At 33.8% G+C, this 23,284-nt stretch overlaps 1 protein-coding gene across 6 annotated transcripts in view; it reads left to right on the top strand.

Moving 5' to 3' along the window:
• Positions 1 to 23,284, top strand: part of LOC138710729 (uncharacterized) — a 306,886-nt gene that overhangs the window by 268,867 nt on the left and 14,735 nt on the right. The window contains exon 1 of one of the 6 annotated variants that reach the window (XM_069841799.1): positions 14,034 to 14,187. The exons of the other annotated variants lie outside the window; for them this stretch is intronic. Coding sequence (XP_069697900.1) covers positions 14,080 to 14,187 — 108 coding nt within the window. The 5' untranslated portion in view covers positions 14,034 to 14,079. Of the gene's footprint in view, positions 1 to 14,033; positions 14,188 to 23,284 lie in introns of those variants that run through there. 6 annotated transcript variants of the gene reach the window in all.

Below are 23,284 nucleotides of genomic sequence, written 5' to 3'. Positions count from 1 at the left end.
CCCCTCATAAAGTTACGTAATGAGAGAAAAGCATTACGGTGTTTGCCAAGAAGCTTGAGAAACTCCGTTAAATGAGAGTATTTCTACGATTAATCTTCATACACTTTATCGTGTTCCTCTGTAACGATGAATATTCACTGCGGTGTTTCCTTGTGGAAAAACCGGTCTGTAACAGTTTTTCCTCTTAGCTTTCAACATTTTACATTCCAGTGTTTTAAATGCATATAATATATCTATTATTTAGGTGAGGTTTTGACGCCTAGACTTGGAGTCTTGTACAATTCTTGGTCTTGGGCTGGAATCCCGCCGGAGAAATGGAGACTTGGAGGTTTAAAAACGCCTCGGCGATGTCCCTTGTTTTCTTTGGCGCATAACCGGCGTCAGTGATGTTTCCAGGTTGTATTCCTTGGGAAGGGTGGCCGTGTAAAGTTAATCTGTGTATTATAAAATGTGGTAGTAGTTTGTACTTCTCATTATGCAGTTGTTATGAGGGTCGTCGTTAACAATTACAAGGTTCTGTGCGAAGCTTTACTTCGAGGCCTCACTCGTTTAAAATTTTAGAGATGAGAGTATGAGTCAGTCAGTCATTGGTAAAGCAGCAGATAACATTAATACAAAGGAGTGAAAACATCAGCAATAATAAAAAACCCAGACAGTAGATTCGCTAGAAGGGAAGTTACCTGTAGCTAGAATTTCTGCGAGTAATCATTATTCATCTAATAGCAACAGAATATTCTATTAAATTTCATGTAGGATAGTTCCTGACATTATGGGCATCATGGATATATGAATTTCAAGAAATAGATTACGTAAAAATGTTCCTTCACAGTTTTTAAAGCGGAAAATCCTCATCTATGTGATACAGAACCAATATCGTTTTGACTCAATTACATATAAGTGAATTGTTTGTTAATTATAGTTCAGTTTTATTAAGCTAAAGTTATCATATAATCCGTGGCGCTATAGCCCTTTAAGGGCCCAGACCGAGCAGCTGGCTGCTGGCCTCACGTTCACATGCCGAAGCAGAGGTAGATATCATCCAACCACAACGGAGATATCCTGTGGTTAGCACGATGATCCCCGAACCCTTATAGCTGGTTTTCGCGACCGGATTTCGCTACCTATTTTAGCTCCCCAGGTGTATCACGATGCTGATTGGGCACCGGTACCATACACTAGCCAAAATTTCATGAGAGAATTTCTTCTCCCATGAGGACTCGTATCAGCGCGTATTACGTAACGCGAGTCCTAAGTAGGATGCCTTAGACCACGACGTCACGGGGCGGGACATACAGATCCTAAAATTACAGCAAAATAGGTTAGATATAGGCCTGCCTGAAGTCTCCGGGGCTGAGAACAGAGTTTCAACTTAGAAACAGTCCCCCCCTCAATACATCTCCTGGAGGCGCCCTTGAATTCATCATTGTCCGTAATCATTCTGATGCTTTTGGAGTTGATATCTAGTATAAATTTCACAGTTTGTGTTAATATTTTTCTGAGGCTGCACGCTGTCAGAAAGAAGAATATTCCTATTTCCACTCAAACGCGATTTGATTTTTCTCTCAGTAGTTCGAAACTAGTAGGAAATGGATGTAATTTTTCTGGACAGTTCCTGTATTCTTCTAATCCAATTTCGCATATTACATTATTATTAAGAGTTATTTGAACTATATAGACACTCTTTATTCTAGATTACAACAGATAATCAGGAAAATAGTTATGACTGATGGCGCGAAAATTTCTTGGGTGAGTTTGCTTGAAATTCTGGATTAATAAGGGTCAAATTTGTTTGATTAAAATCTATAATTGGACTAAGTTTTTAATTAGTAAAAATACACAAGTTTCTGTATTGATTTTCCTTTCCACAGTATCTGTTAATTCTGCTGCCACTATCAGCACTGCCTCGTTTTCTTTCCATTTTAATATTATTTAATCAATTAGAAAATAGTTTCAATTTTATCTTTAGTTTCTAAGCATATCACGTATTGATATAATCTAATATGCTAGTTGCCCACATGTTTCCTATCTTCTAAAGACATCGAAAGTTGTAGTTCTGTGATTCGCCTACAGATTGTGCATACCACACATGGCGAAAATAAATTTCGTTAATATAATTATATAGTAAAGTTTTTTCTGTTATTGAAAAGAAAAATAGAACACTACCATATAAATTCTGTAATGAATTCTTAAACTTTCCCATCAAAAATTCGTTAGTATGTACCCGATTTCTTTTATTTTTGGATGTTCTACTAAATTTGCGAGCAATTTGAGAATTTAACACGCTGGAAATAAACTTTTGACTATCAATAAGGATTTTTTAATACTTATTCAACAATGTTTAGTTTTTCGTAATTTTGCAGACGGCGAATTTTGTGAGTCCCTAGTTATCACTCATTATCATCATCATCATCATCATCATCATCATCATTATCATCGTCGTCGTCATCAACTTTAAAGATTAGGCCCGTTGAGACGTCACTGCTTTTTTTCTGTAAGGCGAAAATGAGGTAATGCCATGGAGAGTCCTCGGCCTCATCTCGCTATCACCAATGCCATCTATGCTAGATAACCTAACAGATAATACAGCGGTGTTAAATAACCGATTAAAGTACCCGGAAAGTGTGAATCCACATAAATATATACTGCTACTCACATTCTGCTTTGTATCTCATGAAATTGTTAAAGCTCGCATATTAAAATTTTAAGGTATCCACAGCCAGCTTCAGTTAAGCTACACTGTAATTTTCATTTACCTTCTTGTAATAGATCCTGTTTTTTTTTATATAAAAGTTCAGAGCCAAAAAGCTAAAACATGCTCATATATTTCTATCATCCACTCAGTAAGTAATGGCGTAACATATTTTAATTTTTTTCCACATAAGTCCACTTCCTATTTTTTAGTCTGGAAAGAAAAATTAATTTTATATTCATAGTGGGAAGCGAAACATATATTTTTATCTTTTAGAAAATAAGATAAAATTTTAGAAACAAAGAAATTAAAAATATATATATTTTACTTTTTAATTTTTTTTTTTAGAAAATAAGGTAAAAATTTGGAAAAAAAAAGAATTAAAAATATTTTCACTTCCCACTATGAATATAAAGTTAATTTTTCTTTCAGACCAAAACATAGCATGTGGTAATATGTAGAAAACATTTGAAATGTGTTCTGCCATTACTTAAAGAATGGAAGGTACATATGAACATGTTTTTAGCTTCTTGCTCAGAACTTTTATATTTTGTTAAACAGAATTTATTAGCACCAAGCCAATGAAAATTACAATGTAGCTTAACTGAAGCCGGCTGTATATGCTTTAAAAATGTGAGTAAGCGAGCTTTAAAACTCCATGAAGTACAAAGCAGAATGTCGGTAGCAGTATTTTTAGGTAGATTTACACTTGCCGGTTACCTTAAAAAAAAAAAGAGTAAAAATAAAGTTTTCCCTATCACAGGCGTTGGAAGCCCACAGGGTAACTGGAGGCTAAAGTTCCCAATGAACGATAATTTTGTGTACCGGTATATGAGAATTATCGTACCATGTAGACCTAAGCCTATATGAAATATTGAATATCACTGATCCATAGCAACAGTAAGCAAGTTTAACATTTAGGTGACAGATGGCGTCAATGTCCTCTCACATCCCACTTCAGTTTTTACCTAACAGGGCTCTTCGGATTATACACGGCAGTAGCTAGAATCGTCCAAATACATGAACATTTTATAATTAGCCTTCCTTAATATGCTATTATCTTTGGCTTCTGTAAACTTTCGCCAGAATCTGACCAACAGTATAGAACTAAATCTAGAGTTGATTTTCTTTAAACATTTAATTATTTTAAAACATAGTACTTGCGAACTGTGTCCTATATATTGATATAACATCGCAAAAATGAAATTAAAGCCACTAAAATTGAACACAACGGTGTTCGAAATTGGTTTTTATCTGGTCAGTATTGGCTTCAACCGTCAATACTAGTCAAGTATGGAAAAAGACTAGACGTAGGCCTATATTTCGTATGTTTTAACAGTTTTATAATTCAAAATATCATTTTGTTTGAAAGATTGAAACAGTTTGTAGTACGAAAATGAATTTATTTAGATAAAATCATGCTTCTTGTTATTTGTAATAGCTTTGCAGGATGAAGCTAAATCCTCTCTAGAAACTCGCTTTATTCTAGAAGTGAAAGATACAATTGATTCAATAACTTGGTTGAAAGCAGTGGATTTATGGATGTTATATTAGTTCCGAAGAATTGTGCGCCTATTTCGAGTTCTGTGTACATTGAATTGTATTCTCTGATATCAGGTTTTTACAGAAGAAAGTTAGAAACAATGTATTCAGAATTTAAAACTACGTAATTGTATGCCAAAGCTATTAAATAAAAGAATTGTAGTAACTTGACTGGTAGTCTTTAACAGTGTAACTGGTTATGCCAAGTTAATATCAAACAGATCTGTAGGAATTCTATTTTTCATATTTATTGTTTTGGTTAGGCCTATTGCTGCTTTAATATGTTGCTGTGGCTTTAGATGTACTAAAATCTTAATAGTGATTCGTTGCATCGCATACAGAAGAAATAATGTGCCATTTCTATGTTTCTTCTGAGAAGTTAAGCTTATATTAAATGAGGTAAAAGGTGAAATTATTACACATATGGAGGCTTACAGAGTAGCGGAAAATTGAAGTTCCATCCTTTATAGATAATCGGCATTAGTAGTAGTAGGGATGTCAGTCGTACGCGCTTGTACCGTTGCACATCAATGAAGAAAATTCACGACAACATCGGGATTAGAAACCGCAACGCCTTAAACGCAACGCTACAGCCCGTTCCATGAGGGCAGCATATAAGTAATTAGTATCGATTTTTTAAATAACTCAAATTTGGTCATTTTGGCCATTTCAGTTAAAATTAATTTTGGCTAGAATTGGTAAAATCTGTTAGAACTTCTACATGTTCAAAATTTGCTAAACCAGATATGTCTTCAATAAACTACTCATAAAATGTTCACGGTTTTCAAATTTCCCGTAACGGCAATGTTTTTGAATAAGAAAGAAACAATTGGTTGAACCTCCGTCCAACTTTGTTGTCAGATACACTGCTTTTCTGGCATGATATGTCGTCCATGCTTCATATAATCATCATCATTTATCTTTATGTAGATTGAGCCCTGTGGCCCATTTTGTTCTCATTTTTGTCTTATGAAACAACATAAGACACAGATATGTAATACAACTCCTTGATCATCATGTAGTCAGCACGACACAAGGACGGCTTAAGACAACACGCAATATACCCAAAATAAGATATGCATTAGAGATGAACAAAACTAACTGCCGCTCTCGCTCGCTGTGTTCGTTGCATTTGTCTTTCGAGTCTCGTCTCGTCATTCTCGTGCGCTTCGAGTCTCGCTCATCGTTTCGAAATATCATTTGGTCGGCGTGGAAAGATTTCGTAACTTTAAATAACATACATAATTGAAATAAATGACATTATAATTGTTTAAATGAGACAAAAAGGCAAAACAGAACAGTATCTTAGTTATCAAAATGTTCTGGTTATGTTATATGACATTACCTATGGTTATATAAATAGAAAAAAAAAACAATTCTCAAATAAATTTGCATTTTTAAGAAACATAAAACATAACATTAATATCTTTTTACTTGAGATTGCACACTTGAACTCAAACATATGAAAAGAAAATTCCTAGCCTTTTATTACGGGCCTAGTATTTAAATAAAGACTGGAGAACGGATTATTATACAATGAAATATAGAGATGATGTTTCAAATAGGCTACTTGATTGTTTATACATATATAACAGTCTCCAAAGTAGATAAAAGTTCAGTCAGGTATAAACAACTGTGACGATTCAAGGCTGCTTGACGTTCGGTACTTTGGGAGTGATCAATCTCGACGTCTCGAAACACTCACAAGCAGTCTTTACGTCAACGACGCGACGTATAGAACATTGTCGTGCGGGTTTTCGGCTTTGCAGGCGCTGTTAGTTTTGTTTCTCGGTTGTTCATCTCTAATATGCATACTTACTTCCTATGAAATAGAGATTAATCTCAAACTCAGGTCAGCTGAATTTGTGAGCAGAAACGTAGCATCTAGAGTCACAGAGGAGGACAACATCCATATAGAATTTTACAAATTTTGGTAAAAGAAATGAGAAGAAATAAACACCCAAAATGTTTCACATTAGAACTTTCAGCCGAATTTGGTAATTCTTCTAGGCACAGTTCATGAAATGAAGGAATCTCACTTGCGGAGTTGAGATATTCCTGAGTAGTGTATGTGTGCCAAGTTTGATCACATTGACTCATACGTACAGCAATCGACTCGTACTCACTCTCGCCCATACATATACGGACAACAACGTTATAAAACTTGTTTCCTTTTTCAGAAACAGTGATTCATATTGCACTACTTACATAGTTCTTATGCAGAGTATACATGTATGTGTAGTCTGCGTGAAATCCGTAGGATTGTACAAGGAAGACAATTTGCGTAAGAGAACCAATGTTTGAAGACGTCTTCTTACGAGGCACTTCCTCCTGAAAGTAGGCAGGTTGGTGTTTTTATTTAGTTCTTCTGTTTAATGGCGTTTTTCGTCTCCATTTGTTTTCTCCACATCTTATTGTACAACCAAAGTTGTAGCTGCTGTTATCATTGCAAACATTCCAACGACGGACTAAATTTTGTCTTATTCTTTCATATTACCCTGTACTGTTTCGGAACGAAGAATAGATTGCTAAAAATTCTAGCCACCAGCTGCTTCTTAGTCTCAGCTGGAGACTGTGGTACCTACCGCCATCGGAAAAAAAATGTGAATTCAGGTCCGGAGATCGTTATGGCCAAGCGATAGGACCTCCTTGGCCTATGCAATGGATTCTCATGATAAGTTTTACATACTTTATAACAATTCATTTAATTTATCCATTTGCGAATGTTATTACTGTTTAGGCCCTACAGTTTATTTTCTCGAACTGTTATTCAAAAAACACAGATAAATTAAATAATTTACTACGCATCCATATAAGAAGAACTTTCGTTCTCTGGATTACATATTAAAATGAATTCTTTAATAATACAAATTAAGGCATTTGGCTTATTTGATCAATTTTACGGGTTTTATAGAGATACCTCGTGATGCAAAAGTCCCGTGGCAATGAATATAAGAAACTTTAATTTGTATTTTAAAATGTCATAACCAAAGAATGATAATTTTGTCGTCATAGGTTGGCTGTATCTTTTAAAAAATAGTCAGCTTGTTATTAATTTGTTTTATAGTTTAGTAACCCATTTCAAGTTAGTTTTGCATAAAAGTAAATACAGTTTTTGTAGCGTAAAGTGACTTTTGCGCCACACTAATGTAATTAATTTTTGCACAAATCTACATATAATAGTTATACATAGGCCTACTATATTGTGATCACTTCTAATATACTGGCTTTCCATTTATGAAAATAGTTATCTAAAACTGATACACTGTAATTGCTACAATATTCGAAGCTAAATTACAGCTGTGAGCAGTATGTGATGAAGACAAATGCAAACAAGACGAATATCATGTTTTCGGGAGAAAAATAAAGAAGGTAAACTTGCGAATTCGAAATTAGACAGTAGAACAAGTGGACAGCTTCAAATACTTGGGATGTAGCAAGAAGTGCTGCCAAGAAGTCAAAAGGACGATAGAAATGGGAAATGAAGCTTTTAATATATAAAGAAGCATCTTCTGCGGACTTCTGAAAAAAATAACTAGTGAAGTGCTTTGTATGGAGTTGGCATTGTACAGGACAAGAAACATGGACATTAAGAGGTGAAGAGAAAACGACTGGAAGCATTTTAAATATGGATTTGGAGAAGAGTGGAGTATGTGAAATGGACGGACAGTACAAGAAATGAAGCTGTACTACAAAGTGTGGATGTAGAAAGAACAAAGCTGAAATTGATCAGGAAGAGAAAAATAAGTTGGCGGGGTCACTGGCTAAGAAGAAATTGCCTACTGAAGAATGCACTGAAAGGAATAGTGAATGAGAAAAATGTTCGGGAAAGAAGAAGATATGAGATGATAAACAACATTAAAATATGTGGATCATATGCGAAGTTCAAAGATGAAGGCGGAAAAGGGGGAAGTTTGGATAGTGCAGGGTTAGCAGTGAAGGAGCTGCCCTTAGGCAGAAAAAAATATGAATGAATGAATGAATGAATGAATGAATGAATGAATGAATGAATGAATGAATGAATGAATGAAACAGTTTAAAAAAGTTATTTTAAAGATTGAAACAAAGCACCTATATCCAATGTTAAATGTGATATTTCCTTAAAGAAACCAAGAAAACCACACAGAAGACTGTATTTTCCTTTAGGATCAAGTGTCGTATCTACTTTGTACACAGAACTTTACTTCAGAAATGTGTAATTAGTGTGGATAGTTTGACGGGCCACGGAAACACGTGTTTCAAGTTGCTCAAGGCCGGAATGTAGGTAACTAGGGCGTGACCAAGACAACCTCACACTTTTCCTCGTAAGACTTCCCTCTTCCAAGACAAGATAAGCTATTTCAGTATTTGTGCGGCAAATTTAAAACATTGAAGCTATTCAGAAACGGTGATTACATGGTCTTCTGAAATCTAGATGCTTTAATTTAAACGCTGCCATCTTTGACTGCATTTTGCGTCACATTTCTCTATCCTAATTCCTGCTTTGTCACAAGATGTTCTGTGCAAAGTCTCAATCGGAACTTCGGCAGGCAGAGACATGTTTACAAAACAGGAAAATTATAGAACGAGAAACAGTTATCCGATAATTTTTCCGGGTTCAGAATTTTATGCGCAGTGAATTTGTGACATGGTACTTATGGTTACACTTCTCTTCCGAGAGACGCCATGCTGAAAGTACTTATTGTCGCATTTTAGATTTACCTCGGGAAACTAGATTTTCATAAGGCTATTGAAGTAATATGCTTTCAAACGCCGCAGCATTTTAGAGAACTATTTGCTGTTTGATTATTTCATATCATTTTACTTTATTTTAATGGCTTGGTGTCTTTATAATACTATACACAAATACGGCACCAAAGTGTCCTATAATAGTAGGCCTATATGTATATAATATTAACATAAAAAACGTATCACTAGAAGCGCAAGGAAAGATTGTGATGCTGCTAAAATAGTTCATGGAGTAGGTTTATTAACAAATTCAGACATCTGATGCCTGTATTAAAACTTTTTTTCTTTCGTTTCGCTGTTCTCTCAAGCCACTCAAACTTTTTCTCTTGCTTCGACAACTTCCTTTCCTCCTTTCCACGTGTACATACATGCACTTGCTCACTTTTTTCTTCTTTACGTCATTTATGACTGCTGTCTTTGTATCCAGTTTTGTCTCAGTGCTCCCCTCGACTCTAATTATATCCCTCCTAAACATTACATACGACCATTCTATAGCGTCTGCTTAGACTATCTTGTATCTTGTTTCTTCTGACTCATATTATTCTGTTGTTCTCCAGACTTCTTCTCTGTATCGAAGAGTAGTTTTAATTATATAGTAGATTGTGATGTTTAATTTAGGAAAATTTCAGTATGCGGTTACCTCACTGTCAACAATTTATGTTAAAACACTAAAAAGAGCAATTTGTCTGTATTTGTCGAATGCACATCATAACGCTTACGAAAAGACACTTTTCAGTATCAATAATTTATTTTGTGTGCACAAGGCTGGAATTTTGGGGAAAGAGGAGAAGGAAAGTAACCGTGTTCTGAAGTTTATCCTCTAATTTATTTAATATTTCTTCATTTTTCCGCTGTCCCTCGAGTAGCAGCTTTTCCTGCTACAAATCTAATTCCGGTAAAGGAAGAGGATATTTCTTTCCCTCCTACAGGGACTGGATGTGTGTCCCTTGTCTTGTACAGTTCGTTTTATGAAGAGAAAGCCTTCATTGTCCGCAACTCCTAGTTTAATGTCAACAGCAATCGACATGAAAATATCCTGTCACCTTTCCTTCTACAGTACATCACAATAGCCACGTGTCTCGACAACATTAAGATCCCTTAAATGCGTCATCAGAGACGCTACATTAAGATTTGTGATTATACGCGATAAGCGAAGTGGTTATAAATACATCGAAATAGGAAGGAGATGTTTATAATAAGCAAAGGCTTTCTTCTTATGGAACGAAGAATTTTTCTCCTGTATGGTATTAAGCGTGTCTTCAACAATGCTAATCGCATGCCTTTACAATCCCAATACCTGTGAATAACACATTACATAAGAATACGAAGAAGTGCTTGTGATGATGATACTAATAATATTGGCTATACTAACAATACAAATCGCATCAATGAATTGGAAACATAATAGTTATTTACGATGCAAGTGTTGGAAGTGGAATTTTATTTTGTGACTTCAGTAATTATTGGGATTACAATAATCTATTGTAAGAAAAGGGCTTAAATGCATATTATTTTAAATCGATAATAGAAAGCACAGGCCTATGTGATAAGTTTAGCTACTACATATAAATAAACACATTGGGAATACTATGTAGATATGAGAAGTTCCAGAAAAGAATACTAGTAATTAATTTATGATGATGATGATGATGATAATAATAATAATAATAATAATAATAATAATAATAATAATAATAATAATAATTCAGTAACTGGGCAGCATTATGTAAGTGTAAAAAGGAAAGTACTTTATTCGGAAACTTAAATACTTAGAAGAGAACTTCGTAAGAATTATAAAAGATATTGATAATTGACTAGGCTATAGGGTAATGACTAATGATAGTAATAAAAATAATAAATTATAATAATTCAGTGAATGGGGGTCATAAAATATTTCCTGATACTAGTTGGCAATGGAGTAACAAGAATTCTAACGAAATCAATACCAGGAAAAACTACAAAAAAAAAACATACTGGAAACATTGTGTATAAGAAGTACCTAATGAGCTACTCTCTGAAATTTTAAGCTTGAGGGGGAGAGAATATTATTAATTTCACAATACATTTGTATTTTTCCTCAGGTATTTTCCTCGTGTTACGTGATTTGACTTCATGTCCACCTCTCTTGCCTTCCGACAGAGGGCAGTGTTTTTAGCCATTGCAGTACGATACTTTTCGGAATACACTTAACAATGATATTTTGATATTTATTATTTATAGTTCACAGAAAAAAAAAGTACATACATAATGAAAAAAACTCACATTTACACACTTTCACTTAACAAAGATAAACATAATTATATGAAACAAAGTGGGTTTAAACTTAAGTTAAATTAACTAGAAAAATACTATTTTAATTTTTTACAATTTAACTTATATACATGCATAAATACACATTAAATAAATACACATTCTTTAAAAAAAATAGTAATTTTAACGGTAATTTTGAATTTGCTGACATTAAAATTGTATAAACATGGGTATTTTTCAATAATATTGTTACATAGCCTTGGTCCAAAGCAGATTCCATGATTAAAAGCTGTGTTTGTGAAACAACTTGGTTCCTCCAGTCATATAAAGTCGGATCTTTTAGTTCTGTATTTACATTTTATGTAAAAAATTTACAGCAGCAGTAGTAGTAGCAGCAGCGACAGTAACAATAACAATAATCATAATAATAATAATAATAATAATAATAATAATAATAATAATAATAATAATAATAATTTTCCTCTACACCACAAGCGCCATTGCAAAGTCCAGGAGGAACACGTGCCTTCTGTGTCATCAATCACGAAAATGTGTAGTGTATGTGCTATTTCTCACGTAGGAATCGTCCACCTGTCAATAAGTATGCCTAAGGTCACCTCTTACTGCAGTGATATAATATTTGCGTAGTCGTAATGTGTTTATGTACAATTGGGTGAATGACTCTGTGAATGCGTTGCGTTTTTTGAAGCAGCCGACTGGCACGCCAACTGATCAAGTTTCAGGGTCTTTTCCTTCATAACTCAAGTTATGCAACAAGCACAAGGAAAAGATACGGAGTTCTATAAAGATTTCATACTATGCGATTAAATGACATGATGATCATAGCACTGATAGCACCAAATCCTGAAGAGAGAGACAACACAGTCTTATGTTGCAAAATATTTATTCTTTTCCTTTTTCCCTGAAGAGTACAGTGACTGCTGTTTTTATTGGGTTCTATTCTTTGCTAACTTTGTGTGAATTTTTCCTCTCTTCATATTATATCTCTTCAGAATTTACAGAATCATGTCTGCCTTCACAATGACATGTAAAATGTGTATATATTACCTACAGTACATGTCAAGGGTCCGTATCTATATCAATTTAAGACTAATCCAACGACCGGAGTTTGATCCGAAGTAGGCCCTACATATTCTCTAAGTACTTAGTTTTATTTCATCCATTGTAATCCTACCGTTTTTGCTTATATTCATAATATTGAAAATAGCCCTTTTTTTCTCCATATTCTCTCTTCCTCTTTTTTTCCTCTTTCTCCTCTTCTTGTCTTATTTCTCCACCTTCTCTTCCTCCTCTTCTATTTTCTCTTTATCGTCTTAATCCTTTTATGTCTCTCTTTCTCTTCTTCCTCCATCCCTTCTTCGTCATCTTGTTTCTCGTCTTCTTCTTTTTCTTCTTCGTCTTCCTGTTTCTCCTCTTCCTCTATATCATCTTCGTCCTCTTCTTTTTCCTCTCCGTCCTCTTCTTTTTCTTCATCCTCCTATTTTCCTCTTCCTCTTCTTCTTCCTGCTCTTCATCTTCTTTTTTCTCTTTCTCTCTTCCTCTTATTTCTCCACTTCTTCTTCTCTCGCTCCATTCTCATCCTTTTCTCTTCCCCGTCTTCTCCCTCTTGTTTCTCCACTTCCACTATTTTTATCTCTTTCTTTTATTCTTTATGAGTTTTCCACCTCATCGAACCATCTCTATCGTCCAGTCTTTTAACACTCGTTCTTTAAACATAGTTTTATACATGTGCATCCCATTGTTGTACGTACTGCTTTACCTAATAACTAGATATCGAATGTTAAGGCACAAAAATGGGTTTAGGCGCATATAAGAACTTAGAAGTTTGAAAGGAGTTAAAAATTTAAAACCTTAGATGCCAAAATGCATTGCAAAGGAAGCAACATCACAAAAGAGGAACTAATATACTTATGAAAGAGTAGACCTACAAATAGAAAGCAATATAAATGAAGGATTCAGAGCCATAGTGGGCCAAGCGCCATTTATTAAAAACGGAGAAAACAATGGTTAAAGTTAAGTGAATACCATAGTTTAATGAAGATTGACATATCATTTAGTTTTAATGTGTATGCTTTATATTATTTTCTATATATTTCCGTTGAATTATGGCAATAACTTCATTTTAACCCTTTTTTTTCTACTGTTTTAGTAAATGGCGCTTGGCCCACTATGGTTCTGAACCCTTCAAATATAATGCTACAGATTTATTGGTACACTGAAATTACAATTACAATTTAACAGATTTGGAAAATAAAAACCTCAAGCGTAAAGAGAGCACTCAATTATTTCTTCACCAACCGCCTCCGATGTTTGCGTAGGCCTAAATATGACACTCTTGATATTTTCGAATCTGTGATATTTGTTGTACAAAACATTCAGAAACAGAGATGAACGTTTCAAACACGGACATATCAAAATGGCTTTCATTGCATTCTGCAGCATCACAAAATATCTATTCCAATATAATTTTGTTAGGACTAATATTGTAATTATATATTTAAAGTGAATATTTGCTGTATTTGAATTTCTTCCTGCATATCTGTACTCGAAGTTAAAACATTCTCTGTTGTTTTGCTTACGCCTTCGGGGTAATTAGGCCTATTTTGTATTAAAGAAGATCATAATTTCCTCCTAACTTCTTACTGACGAATCTCGAACCTTTCTTCCCTGTTTATTTTATTCTTTAATGACTGTCAATATTGACACCAACTATTACGACGATGCACACTTCCCAACTATCTAGACGCCATCTTCCGCATAGTATGCCAAGCAGATAATGGTAATAGGCCTATGTATGTACCTATATGGCGAGTCCGAAACGTGTAGTGTGATCGTAAGCGTTGATCGTGATGTGTCGTGCGTCAAGTTCTCATCTCTGTGCTTGTCGAGTGAAGAGGGGAGAAGATGTTAATAAAATTACTGAGATACGAAACTACCTGGCGAATACGAGTACTAAGGTAATACACGAAATAATCTAGATAGCATAACTTTATTATTATTATTATTATTATTATTATTATTATTATTATTATTATTAAAAATGAAACACGCGATTACGAGGGTACCTATAGGCTTAAGTATATAAGCATAAGCTAAATATTAGACCCTACACACAAAGTAAATCCCAAAATTATTAATTTGAGAGTAATTGAGATTAATGAATACTTATTGATCGAGTAACAGTGTGAATTCAGAAAAGGTAGATATTGTGTAGATTGCATTTTTATCCTGAAAAAAATTAATGGAGAAGAGAATTCAACATTTATTACACATAATAGATTTTGAAAAAGCATTCGATAGCCCAAATCGTAATAAACTGTGGGATATTGTGATAACAAAAGGATTCTCAGATCAAGAGAACAGAAATAATCATTCACCATGGAAATGTTTGAGAAAAATTTCTTTATATTTTGGGTTAATTGCAATCCTGAAAATGTTTTTTTCATTCTACATAATATTTATTAGCAGTTATTATAACGTGTAAGTCTTTGCCAAAAATTTTCAAATCTGTTCTATATTTAAATTCATTCAGGAACGTGGAATAAATAAGCACAATATTCACTGGAGATTTTATCTAAGTTGAAAGGTGGTATACAATCTCAAATTATTTAGAAGGTTTGACACTCCATTTTTGTTAGGATGTTTTATATTAGATCTCTTCATATCAGAGAATCTTGTTTCACATCTATAGTTTTATGCAAACATTGACAAGAATTAACAATGCAAGGTTCTTGCAATTTGAAAATTTACTCACATTTTGTCCAAAAACAGTAACATTAAAATGACTGTCTGGTTTCTTAAGCCAGTTATAACGACTGGTAGGGTAATCGTGCTAACCACACATTACTCCGGTGTTGGTTGGATAATCGTTCACCTCTTCTGAAGTATGCGAATGTGAAGCCATTAGTTGGCAAGTAGGCCTTGATCCTCCATGGGCTGTCCGCAACGGATTTGTTTTTTTTTTTTTTAATAGATGGTCATTATTCGATATTCTTAAGTAAAACCCTGCCCTAAAATCTTATTAAATATAGGTCTACTTGCGATTAAGACCATAAAATTAAGGAATATGTCAATAAATATGTAATAATAAATCAAGAAAATTACGTTTGCAGTAACATTACGGAATTGAATATATAGGCCTAGGCCTAAAGTTAAATCAATTCCTCAGAAGTTACAAAAGGTGTTCCATTGTGTAAAAATCAGCGATAAGTTATATTTCACAATCAACATTTCGCTAAGTTTTGAACTGAGCAACTACGAATGTTGACTCTCAGGATGGTTTTATATTGTCTTTCACGTCACATATTATTAGTGTGTTCTACACAGGAATGATATTTTGGTATGATGAAGGATTTGCCTTCCAGCACATCTCGGTTTTCTTATTTAATTAAGTTGTTAGTATGCAGCGTGATGGGATTCGGTATGCAGGACTTTTAAAATCTTAAATTTCTTTGGAATGCATTAAGCAATCTGCTAACGGGGGAAAAAATGGTGAGTCCCTGACTTGGCGCTAAAAATGGTGAGTCCCCAACTTAACTTTCGATTATTGGTTTCGTAATCAACACAGGGATTCTTATATTCCATATCTCCACCAACTATCTGCATCTTTTGTGTTCTTTGATGCTAGAAGAAATTAATATTTATCATGAAATGAAAAAATAGGTTTATTATGCGTTATGAATGTTAACATAGATCAGTGATGTCAAAACAAACGCATTTTTCTGACATTGATGTCGTGCGCGGGCAGCAAGCGCTAAGTATGGAAAGAGGAAGGGTTGTGTATATGAATAAGTAACCTGTTCGATTAAGAAAACAGTGGTGCACAAACTTCAAACGGAACGTGAAATTTTATGTCGTTATTTTTATATGGCTTCTTTCTGTTTAATATTACAGTATCTATATTGTCTGTAAAACAAAAGCACTAACACTGATTTCTTAATATTGCACTTGGGTTTTAAATCTTAATAACATAATAGAGAGTTAAGAAGGAATATTCACTTAAATTCCATAGTAGTATAATATTATACTGTATTAAGTGGATGAAACACATCATTCATAAAGAAAGTGATATTACAAAGAAAGAGATTGAGTATGACATGATAAGTTGGAATTTATATTGATGGTATCTTTAGCCTTACAAAAGTAATCAATAAACTAATCAAAACAATAATATTACAGCACAAAGCAAAGTTACCTAGGTACTGTGTCTGTTTTAAGTGTAACTAATATTCCATAACAAAACTCTTATCGCATTATGCTTTTAAGGTGATATTTGTGAGCAACTTCCTATCATCAGAATATTAAATTATTTTCTTGAAATCTGCTGAAGCTATAGAACTGACATTTCTACAACACATGGACACGTATCTTTTGCTTATGATGTAACAGTAGTTGATTTGTTAATTCATTTCCTTACAAACAATTTCCATGCGAATATTTTCAAAATTTTCAATACACTATCTTCAGTAATATGTACGTATATACGATATATTAGATTTATGAAAACATTCTGTAAGGCTACTAAATAAATAGGCTTATACCTGAAATTTTCACTTTTCTATACGAAAAGTTGAGAAAATATTTCTTTTGAATAAAAAAATCAAACTTGTGAAAAATGAGCATTAAAATTAAAACTTACATTCTTATAATGTACTTATACTTCTCAGGCAAATCTAAAAATGAACATGGATACAGTTTTAATAAGTTCTCTTCCCTTTATCTATTGAATCAGTGCTGGCCATCCCTGAATATAGCTCGACCAAGCGGCATATACCACCTCTTTCGTCTGTCTCTTTCCTTTCCGCTGTAAAGCGCTCAGGCTCTCCTGGGCTCTAAAGCGCGCGCATGCTCCTGTGGGCATCAATTGACATGCCTGACATAGACTATTGAAAATATAAAACATTTATAAAAATGCGAAAAAAATGGAGTTTTATGCAAGAAAAATCAAGTTTAATGGACTAAAAAATTGATAATTCGTATATATAATTTATCCGCATATTTTTCAGTTATACTTTCTGAAAAATATACTTGAACTGTAAACGTATCGCTTTACCAGAATCAATTTCATTCCACACATTGAGATTACGAAGTGATAATAATCTCAATATGGTTACACCTCTATCTTTTCACTTTTTCCTTTGAACAAATAATTATTTTCACCCACGTCCATTTCACTTTCTCCCTATCATTGTTTTATGCCTGCAACGGATCTCGTATGACATTCAATACGTTTCCGTGTTATAGTCCACATTTATTAGGGTCTATAGGAAAAAGTACTAAAAGGCCAAGTTAGATAAATAAAAATAGGTGCCACATACTTCATAATTATAAATTTTATGTTTTTCGCAACTAACCGGTCATTTTATGCTGCCAATTATATTTCTGTTTATATTTTGTTTCCTTTAAAACTGTCATTCATAAGACATGTATAACTTAAATTATTTGTCAGTATAAGCTTACCTACTTATATTCTGGATTGCAGAGAAAATAATTATATTATAATCCATACAAATAATAGGCCCTATATCTGCACATTTTAAGTGGATGCATGTTATTAATTGTGATGAATAGGCCTATATATATACATATATATATATAATAGCTATTCGTATACTCTAGTCTAAGCTGTAAACTTTTATATAGTAATTTATGTTACAAGAGAGTAAAGTAGGTTTTTATTCAGGAGTGAAATATTTAGCGTCCGAGACGCAAGTCGTTGATGATAATTTCCACATGTCACGAGTCGTGCTAAAGATGCTGCTCTGCTAATTATCCAGTATGGAGTGTTGTGTACAGCTCGTGCATTTTGTCAAGACACTCAAGATGCGCAGTAGGGGAACAACGTTTCTGTTGAGGGGGTAGGAGTAGAAGGGAAAGTCGGGCGTGTGTCTGCCGAGTTCATGCACAGGCTAGCCCGTTTCCCTATAATTCGTAAGTAGACTTATCCGATCTCGTGCGCAGCTCTGTAGGAAGAGTGGGGGAGTGTCTGGACATAATGCATGGGCTGTACTACTATAGGGAACTATTCCCAAACATTTTGAATTAGGGCTATTTTGTAGACTAGATTTTTTTTTTATAAAATTAAATTAATCACGCCATTGCAAGTATTTCGGAACTAGTGCTATTATCAAGATTTTATGTATGTATGTAAAGTATGATACACATTTGTGAATGTAAAGTATAAATTTTTACTTGTAATTTGTTCTGTATGAATTGCAACAAATTAAATAATTAATCCTATCATGGATATCTCGGGTGAAATGTATCATTCGAGTATCAATAAAAATAAATAATGAATAGGTGTTAACAAACAATGTAATTATGTCTTTTCAGTGTAATAAATAGTATAATATAATATAATTTCTTAATTTATACTTTCTGCGGTAATTATGAAAGAACAACTTTTAGAAATGTTCTACTAAGAAATTGGTCTAACTATTATTAATTTTATATGCAAGTGTTAATTAAATAAATACAGTGACTTTTAAACACCTAACTACGTATATTAAAGAGGCGTAGTTTGAACCTTTCCCATTGTTGATGATGAAGACTGGGGCCAGTTAAATGGATTTAGCCGTTTGTAACGATCCCAACGAATGGGATGATAAACATAAAAAAATCACAAAAAATACTTGCCTTGCAAGTCATTCTGCCGTCTTGAAATATGCTGTATGTTTGTATGTACTTACGTGCGCGCGCGTATATGGGGGAGACTTATTGAATGTAGCCTAATACGAAAAAATCTATTCACTAGCATAGAAAAAACATCATGTAAGCATAAGTAGAGATATCTTACTGCAGGTAACCTTTTCGCCGTCATGTATGCTGTAAAAGGTAATCTTTGTCGGCTATACGTACTTCATAAAATGAGAAAGTAAGAGTTGAAATACGTGCGTTTCTGCACGTTTCCTACATACAAGGATAGAACCAATCTAATTTATGATATTACATGCAATGAATGATTGCACCCCTTCACGGACTAAGCAAAGGTCACACGTGCAACTGTAGGTAGCGACACGGAAAAATCATCAAGAAGTGTTAAATATAATAAAATGTTTTCATTTATACTATAAATTAATTAAATAACATAACCAACGTTAACTGTGTGAAACATTGTCAAAGTTAGAACTGCAATTCGGTATTTTTATTTTTAGTTATACCCATGGTGCGCGGAGGATAATGTACTGTAGGCTACATATAAGTCATAATGAATTATTCGGTATTCGACATTCGTGACTGAGCTAAGGTAATGAATTATTTAACGACTCATTGAAATTATTAGACCCGCTCTATAACGTCATGATCTAATATTAAAGCATCATGTCTAGGATTAGCGTTACGGAATTCGCGCTAGTTCGAGTCCTCATGGGGAGTGTATGGAATCGGTGCCCACTCAGCATCGTGATGAATTGGGGAGCTACGCTAGGTAGCAAAATTCTGTTTCGAAACCAGCTATCTTAGGCCTAACGGCTCAAAAGGGATCATTGTACGATAAAGGCTCTGGGAATCATGTGTTAACCATACATTACTCCCGTACTGGTTGGATGATGAATAACATCTGCTGAGGCATGTGGACGTGAGGCCAGCAGTGAGATGGTCGGTCCTAGGCGTGGATTAGTTTTATTGAAATTATTAGATGATGGAGAACAGTTGGGAAAACAGAACTTTTTCGGAGTAAACCTTTCCTCCGTTTATAAATCTCGAACTTGGGTCTTTTAATAATATAAGCGCAAACACAGCTTGGAGTCTTTTTCTTTTTCTGTATATGGAATAGTCAATTTCTGCAATTGAATAGTTAGCTAATTATATGTTATTTATTTATTCAGTCATAGTTTTCTGCCCAATGGCAGGTATTTCACTGCAAACCTACTTAAGCTATTATCAGAAATAAATTAAACATTCTATTATATTTATGTTTATTTTATGAATATTTTACTTTGATAATGATTAATACATTGAATCTAGCGAGATTAACATTACATGAATACAGTATTAAATTTTGTCGCAACAGAATATTAGGCTACTGAAAAATTAATTTTCTGTAGGCATGTTAATTTTGTATCGCATAGCCTACCATTAACACAAAATATTAGATATAATGCGCGCAGTAAGAAAACGGTGCTGTCTTCACTTGTTTAACGTGCTGCTAGTTTGAAATATAATTAGTATTATTTACGATAATTAGGCCTAGGCCTATTAACATGCTTATGTGAATAATGGTGGGAACAATTTTGTAAGATTACGACAGTACTGGAATTTAATATTTAATTATGTATGAATAGGTCCACCAGAGCTCAGTCATTCATTTGATGATTTCTCACCAAAGGAGGTTCGATCCTGAGTAAACAAATCATCTGTGCGTAAGATTTTCCTAGAGTACTTCACTATTGCTCCATTTCTGGCATATTACCCAATCTGCTTTACAGTAAACAATGAATAGAGTTGAAAAGGGGACTTTAAATAGAGAACTGTCATTTAGTACAAGAGATGAGAAGTGGCACCAGTCGTGTTTACAGCTATAAAAGAGAGCTTTAATTGCTTCCTTGCTCCCCGCTGTTCAGACGATCACTGCCTGTTATGTTTCTTCGTGCATCGGAATATACGTTATCGTGACTGAGGAAATTTCTCTCGACTCACCATATCGTTGACCTCGCATCCAAGTTTGTTGCTGGTCTTTTGATTGGCGCTCGCTGTTTTCCTCGTTGTACCAACGGGCCAATCAGTGCTACGCAGTCTCGCGAGGTCGATATCGAATACAGCAAGTTATATTTTAGTTTTCCTTATAGACACATTTATGTAACAAAAACATAATTTAGTGTGCAATCCTCATGCATATAGCGTTCTTTAGTAATTGAACTTTACGTTCGGCTGCTGGCGACTTCTCATCAAATGAGGACCAAGTTTTTTTTTGTCTTGGGCAGATTAGGTGAAATTTGGTAGGCCCTACGCTAATGCGGCAGTGGAGCTGGTTTTCTCCAAATATTTCGATTTCCACTGCCACATATTCTCATAGTAAAATGCATTAAATGACTAATTAGCAGTTACTATTCTTTTTTTTTAATTTATCATCGACTCTTGGGACGTACGTGTTTTCGGTCGTATCATGTTGTTGGTACTGGTAGGCTATAGTAAATCTATCCTTATAGGCCTATAGAATATAAAATTTTGAATACAGTATTTTAAAAAAATAATGTTCTCCCCTGTCTTAAGTGATAGCATTTTTAGCAATATATTCAGCAGGCCTCAAGCCCGCATTTGATTCCTGGCAAAGAAGTTGAGATTTGTGTTATCGTGTGTAGGCGATGTCCCGTGTTTTGTATTTCCCCTAAATTACTGTAAGCGTGCTTTGCCTCATACTGATCACATGATCGACATCCCGGTATTTATGAATGGCTAGTGTTGGCTGAGAATTGTCACAAGATTGGGCAATATTTATTGAAGACAAATTGAGTTAATGGGCTTATCCTTCACAATATTTATTTAACTTAGGCCTATTTATTTATTTATTTCATTAATCTTTGTTCACGTTATGGCGAATTAGATGTGTTCCAGTTCTTAATCCGCCATCACTCTCTATATAAATATTACAAAAACTAATACATATTGGACCTATAAGTATCCTCAATTCACAATAATAATAATAATAATAATAATAATAATAATAATAATAATAATAATAATAATAATAATAATGATGACAATAATAATAATGACAATAATAATAATAATAATGACAATAATAATAACAAAAAACTAATAAGTATAGCGCTTGTATTTAAAACTCTTACCTTAACTTTTTCATTCCTATACTCAATCTCTTAAAAATTATTCTCTTAACTTCACTGACTACTTTTCGTAGTTTCCTATCGTGTCCGACTACTCAACATTTACAATTCCATATCCGTTAGAGCTTTGACTTTCTCTTCCAATCTAATTTTAACTCTAAAAAGAAATTTTCCTAATTTATGCAGCTTGCTGGCGTTTAGGGGACCATTCATTTTTATAAGCTACTATAGCGTTTATTTGTAGAAATTTTTTATCCACCCCCAACCGTTTCTCAAATCATTTGTTGCCTGACTCTTTAACGCAATCCTTCACAATATATGCATTCATTCATAGATAGGGCAGATCTTTCACTGCAAACCCAGCATTCTCCAGTCTTTCCTATTTTGTGTCTTCCTCTTTGTCTCCTCTTATGTGCAGATATAGCCTATTTTATCCCATTCATACTAAAATTCACATATGATCAAATTACAGTATAGTTATACGTATACATACCCACTACACCAAGAATGTTCTGAAGCAATATTATTGAAATCTATTTTGTACGTCTTTACAATTACTTTTATTAATTAATAGTCGTTATACTTTAATTAAATGACTATGGTATTGTCGTTTTTATCTAAGGAAGACTTTATCATACATCTAGTCAATATACTGTATTTTCGGTATAGGCTACAATATATGGCTGAGTGGTTGGATTCGCTTGATAGGCCAATAGGGTCAGCAGGACATCGGCTCTTCATGTGCTCTGGACCGGAACTCGAACCCACGACGTTCCAAGGAACGTTAGAGCTCTGGCTTTCGCGTGCCGGTATATTACGTTCTTTCTGCTGTAACTTACTGGTACCATTTCAAATCGACGTTTTTATATTATGATGAATTTAGTTTCCAGTTAATAAAGCAATATTTAATATCGATGTTTAATAATGTACGGTACGTACAGTATATTAATGGTAATAATGATATTGGACTGAAAGTACATATCCTATAATATATATATATATATATATATATATATATATATATATATATATATATATATATAGGCTAGTTAAAAAAATAATTACAATTGAATGGACCTTTTTGGAGAGTTTTTCCTACAAAAAACTATAGATTTTAAAGATAGAAACACATTCATTAGACACTAATGAGCGTTAAGATAATAGGTAATTATTTCAAAGGTTTTATGTTCATGTCAGTAAGAGCATCGGTATACTGTAGGCCTATGTCATTTGGAAAATATTTTAGGACAATAATAGGCTATAATTTGTC

Source organism: Periplaneta americana, chromosome 12 (genome assembly GCF_040183065.1).
Source record: "Periplaneta americana isolate PAMFEO1 chromosome 12, P.americana_PAMFEO1_priV1, whole genome shotgun sequence".
NCBI lineage: Eukaryota > Metazoa > Arthropoda > Insecta > Blattodea > Blattidae > Periplaneta > Periplaneta americana.
Note: the sequence above shows the minus strand (reverse complement) of the source record. Positions and strands in the feature narration are given on the sequence as shown.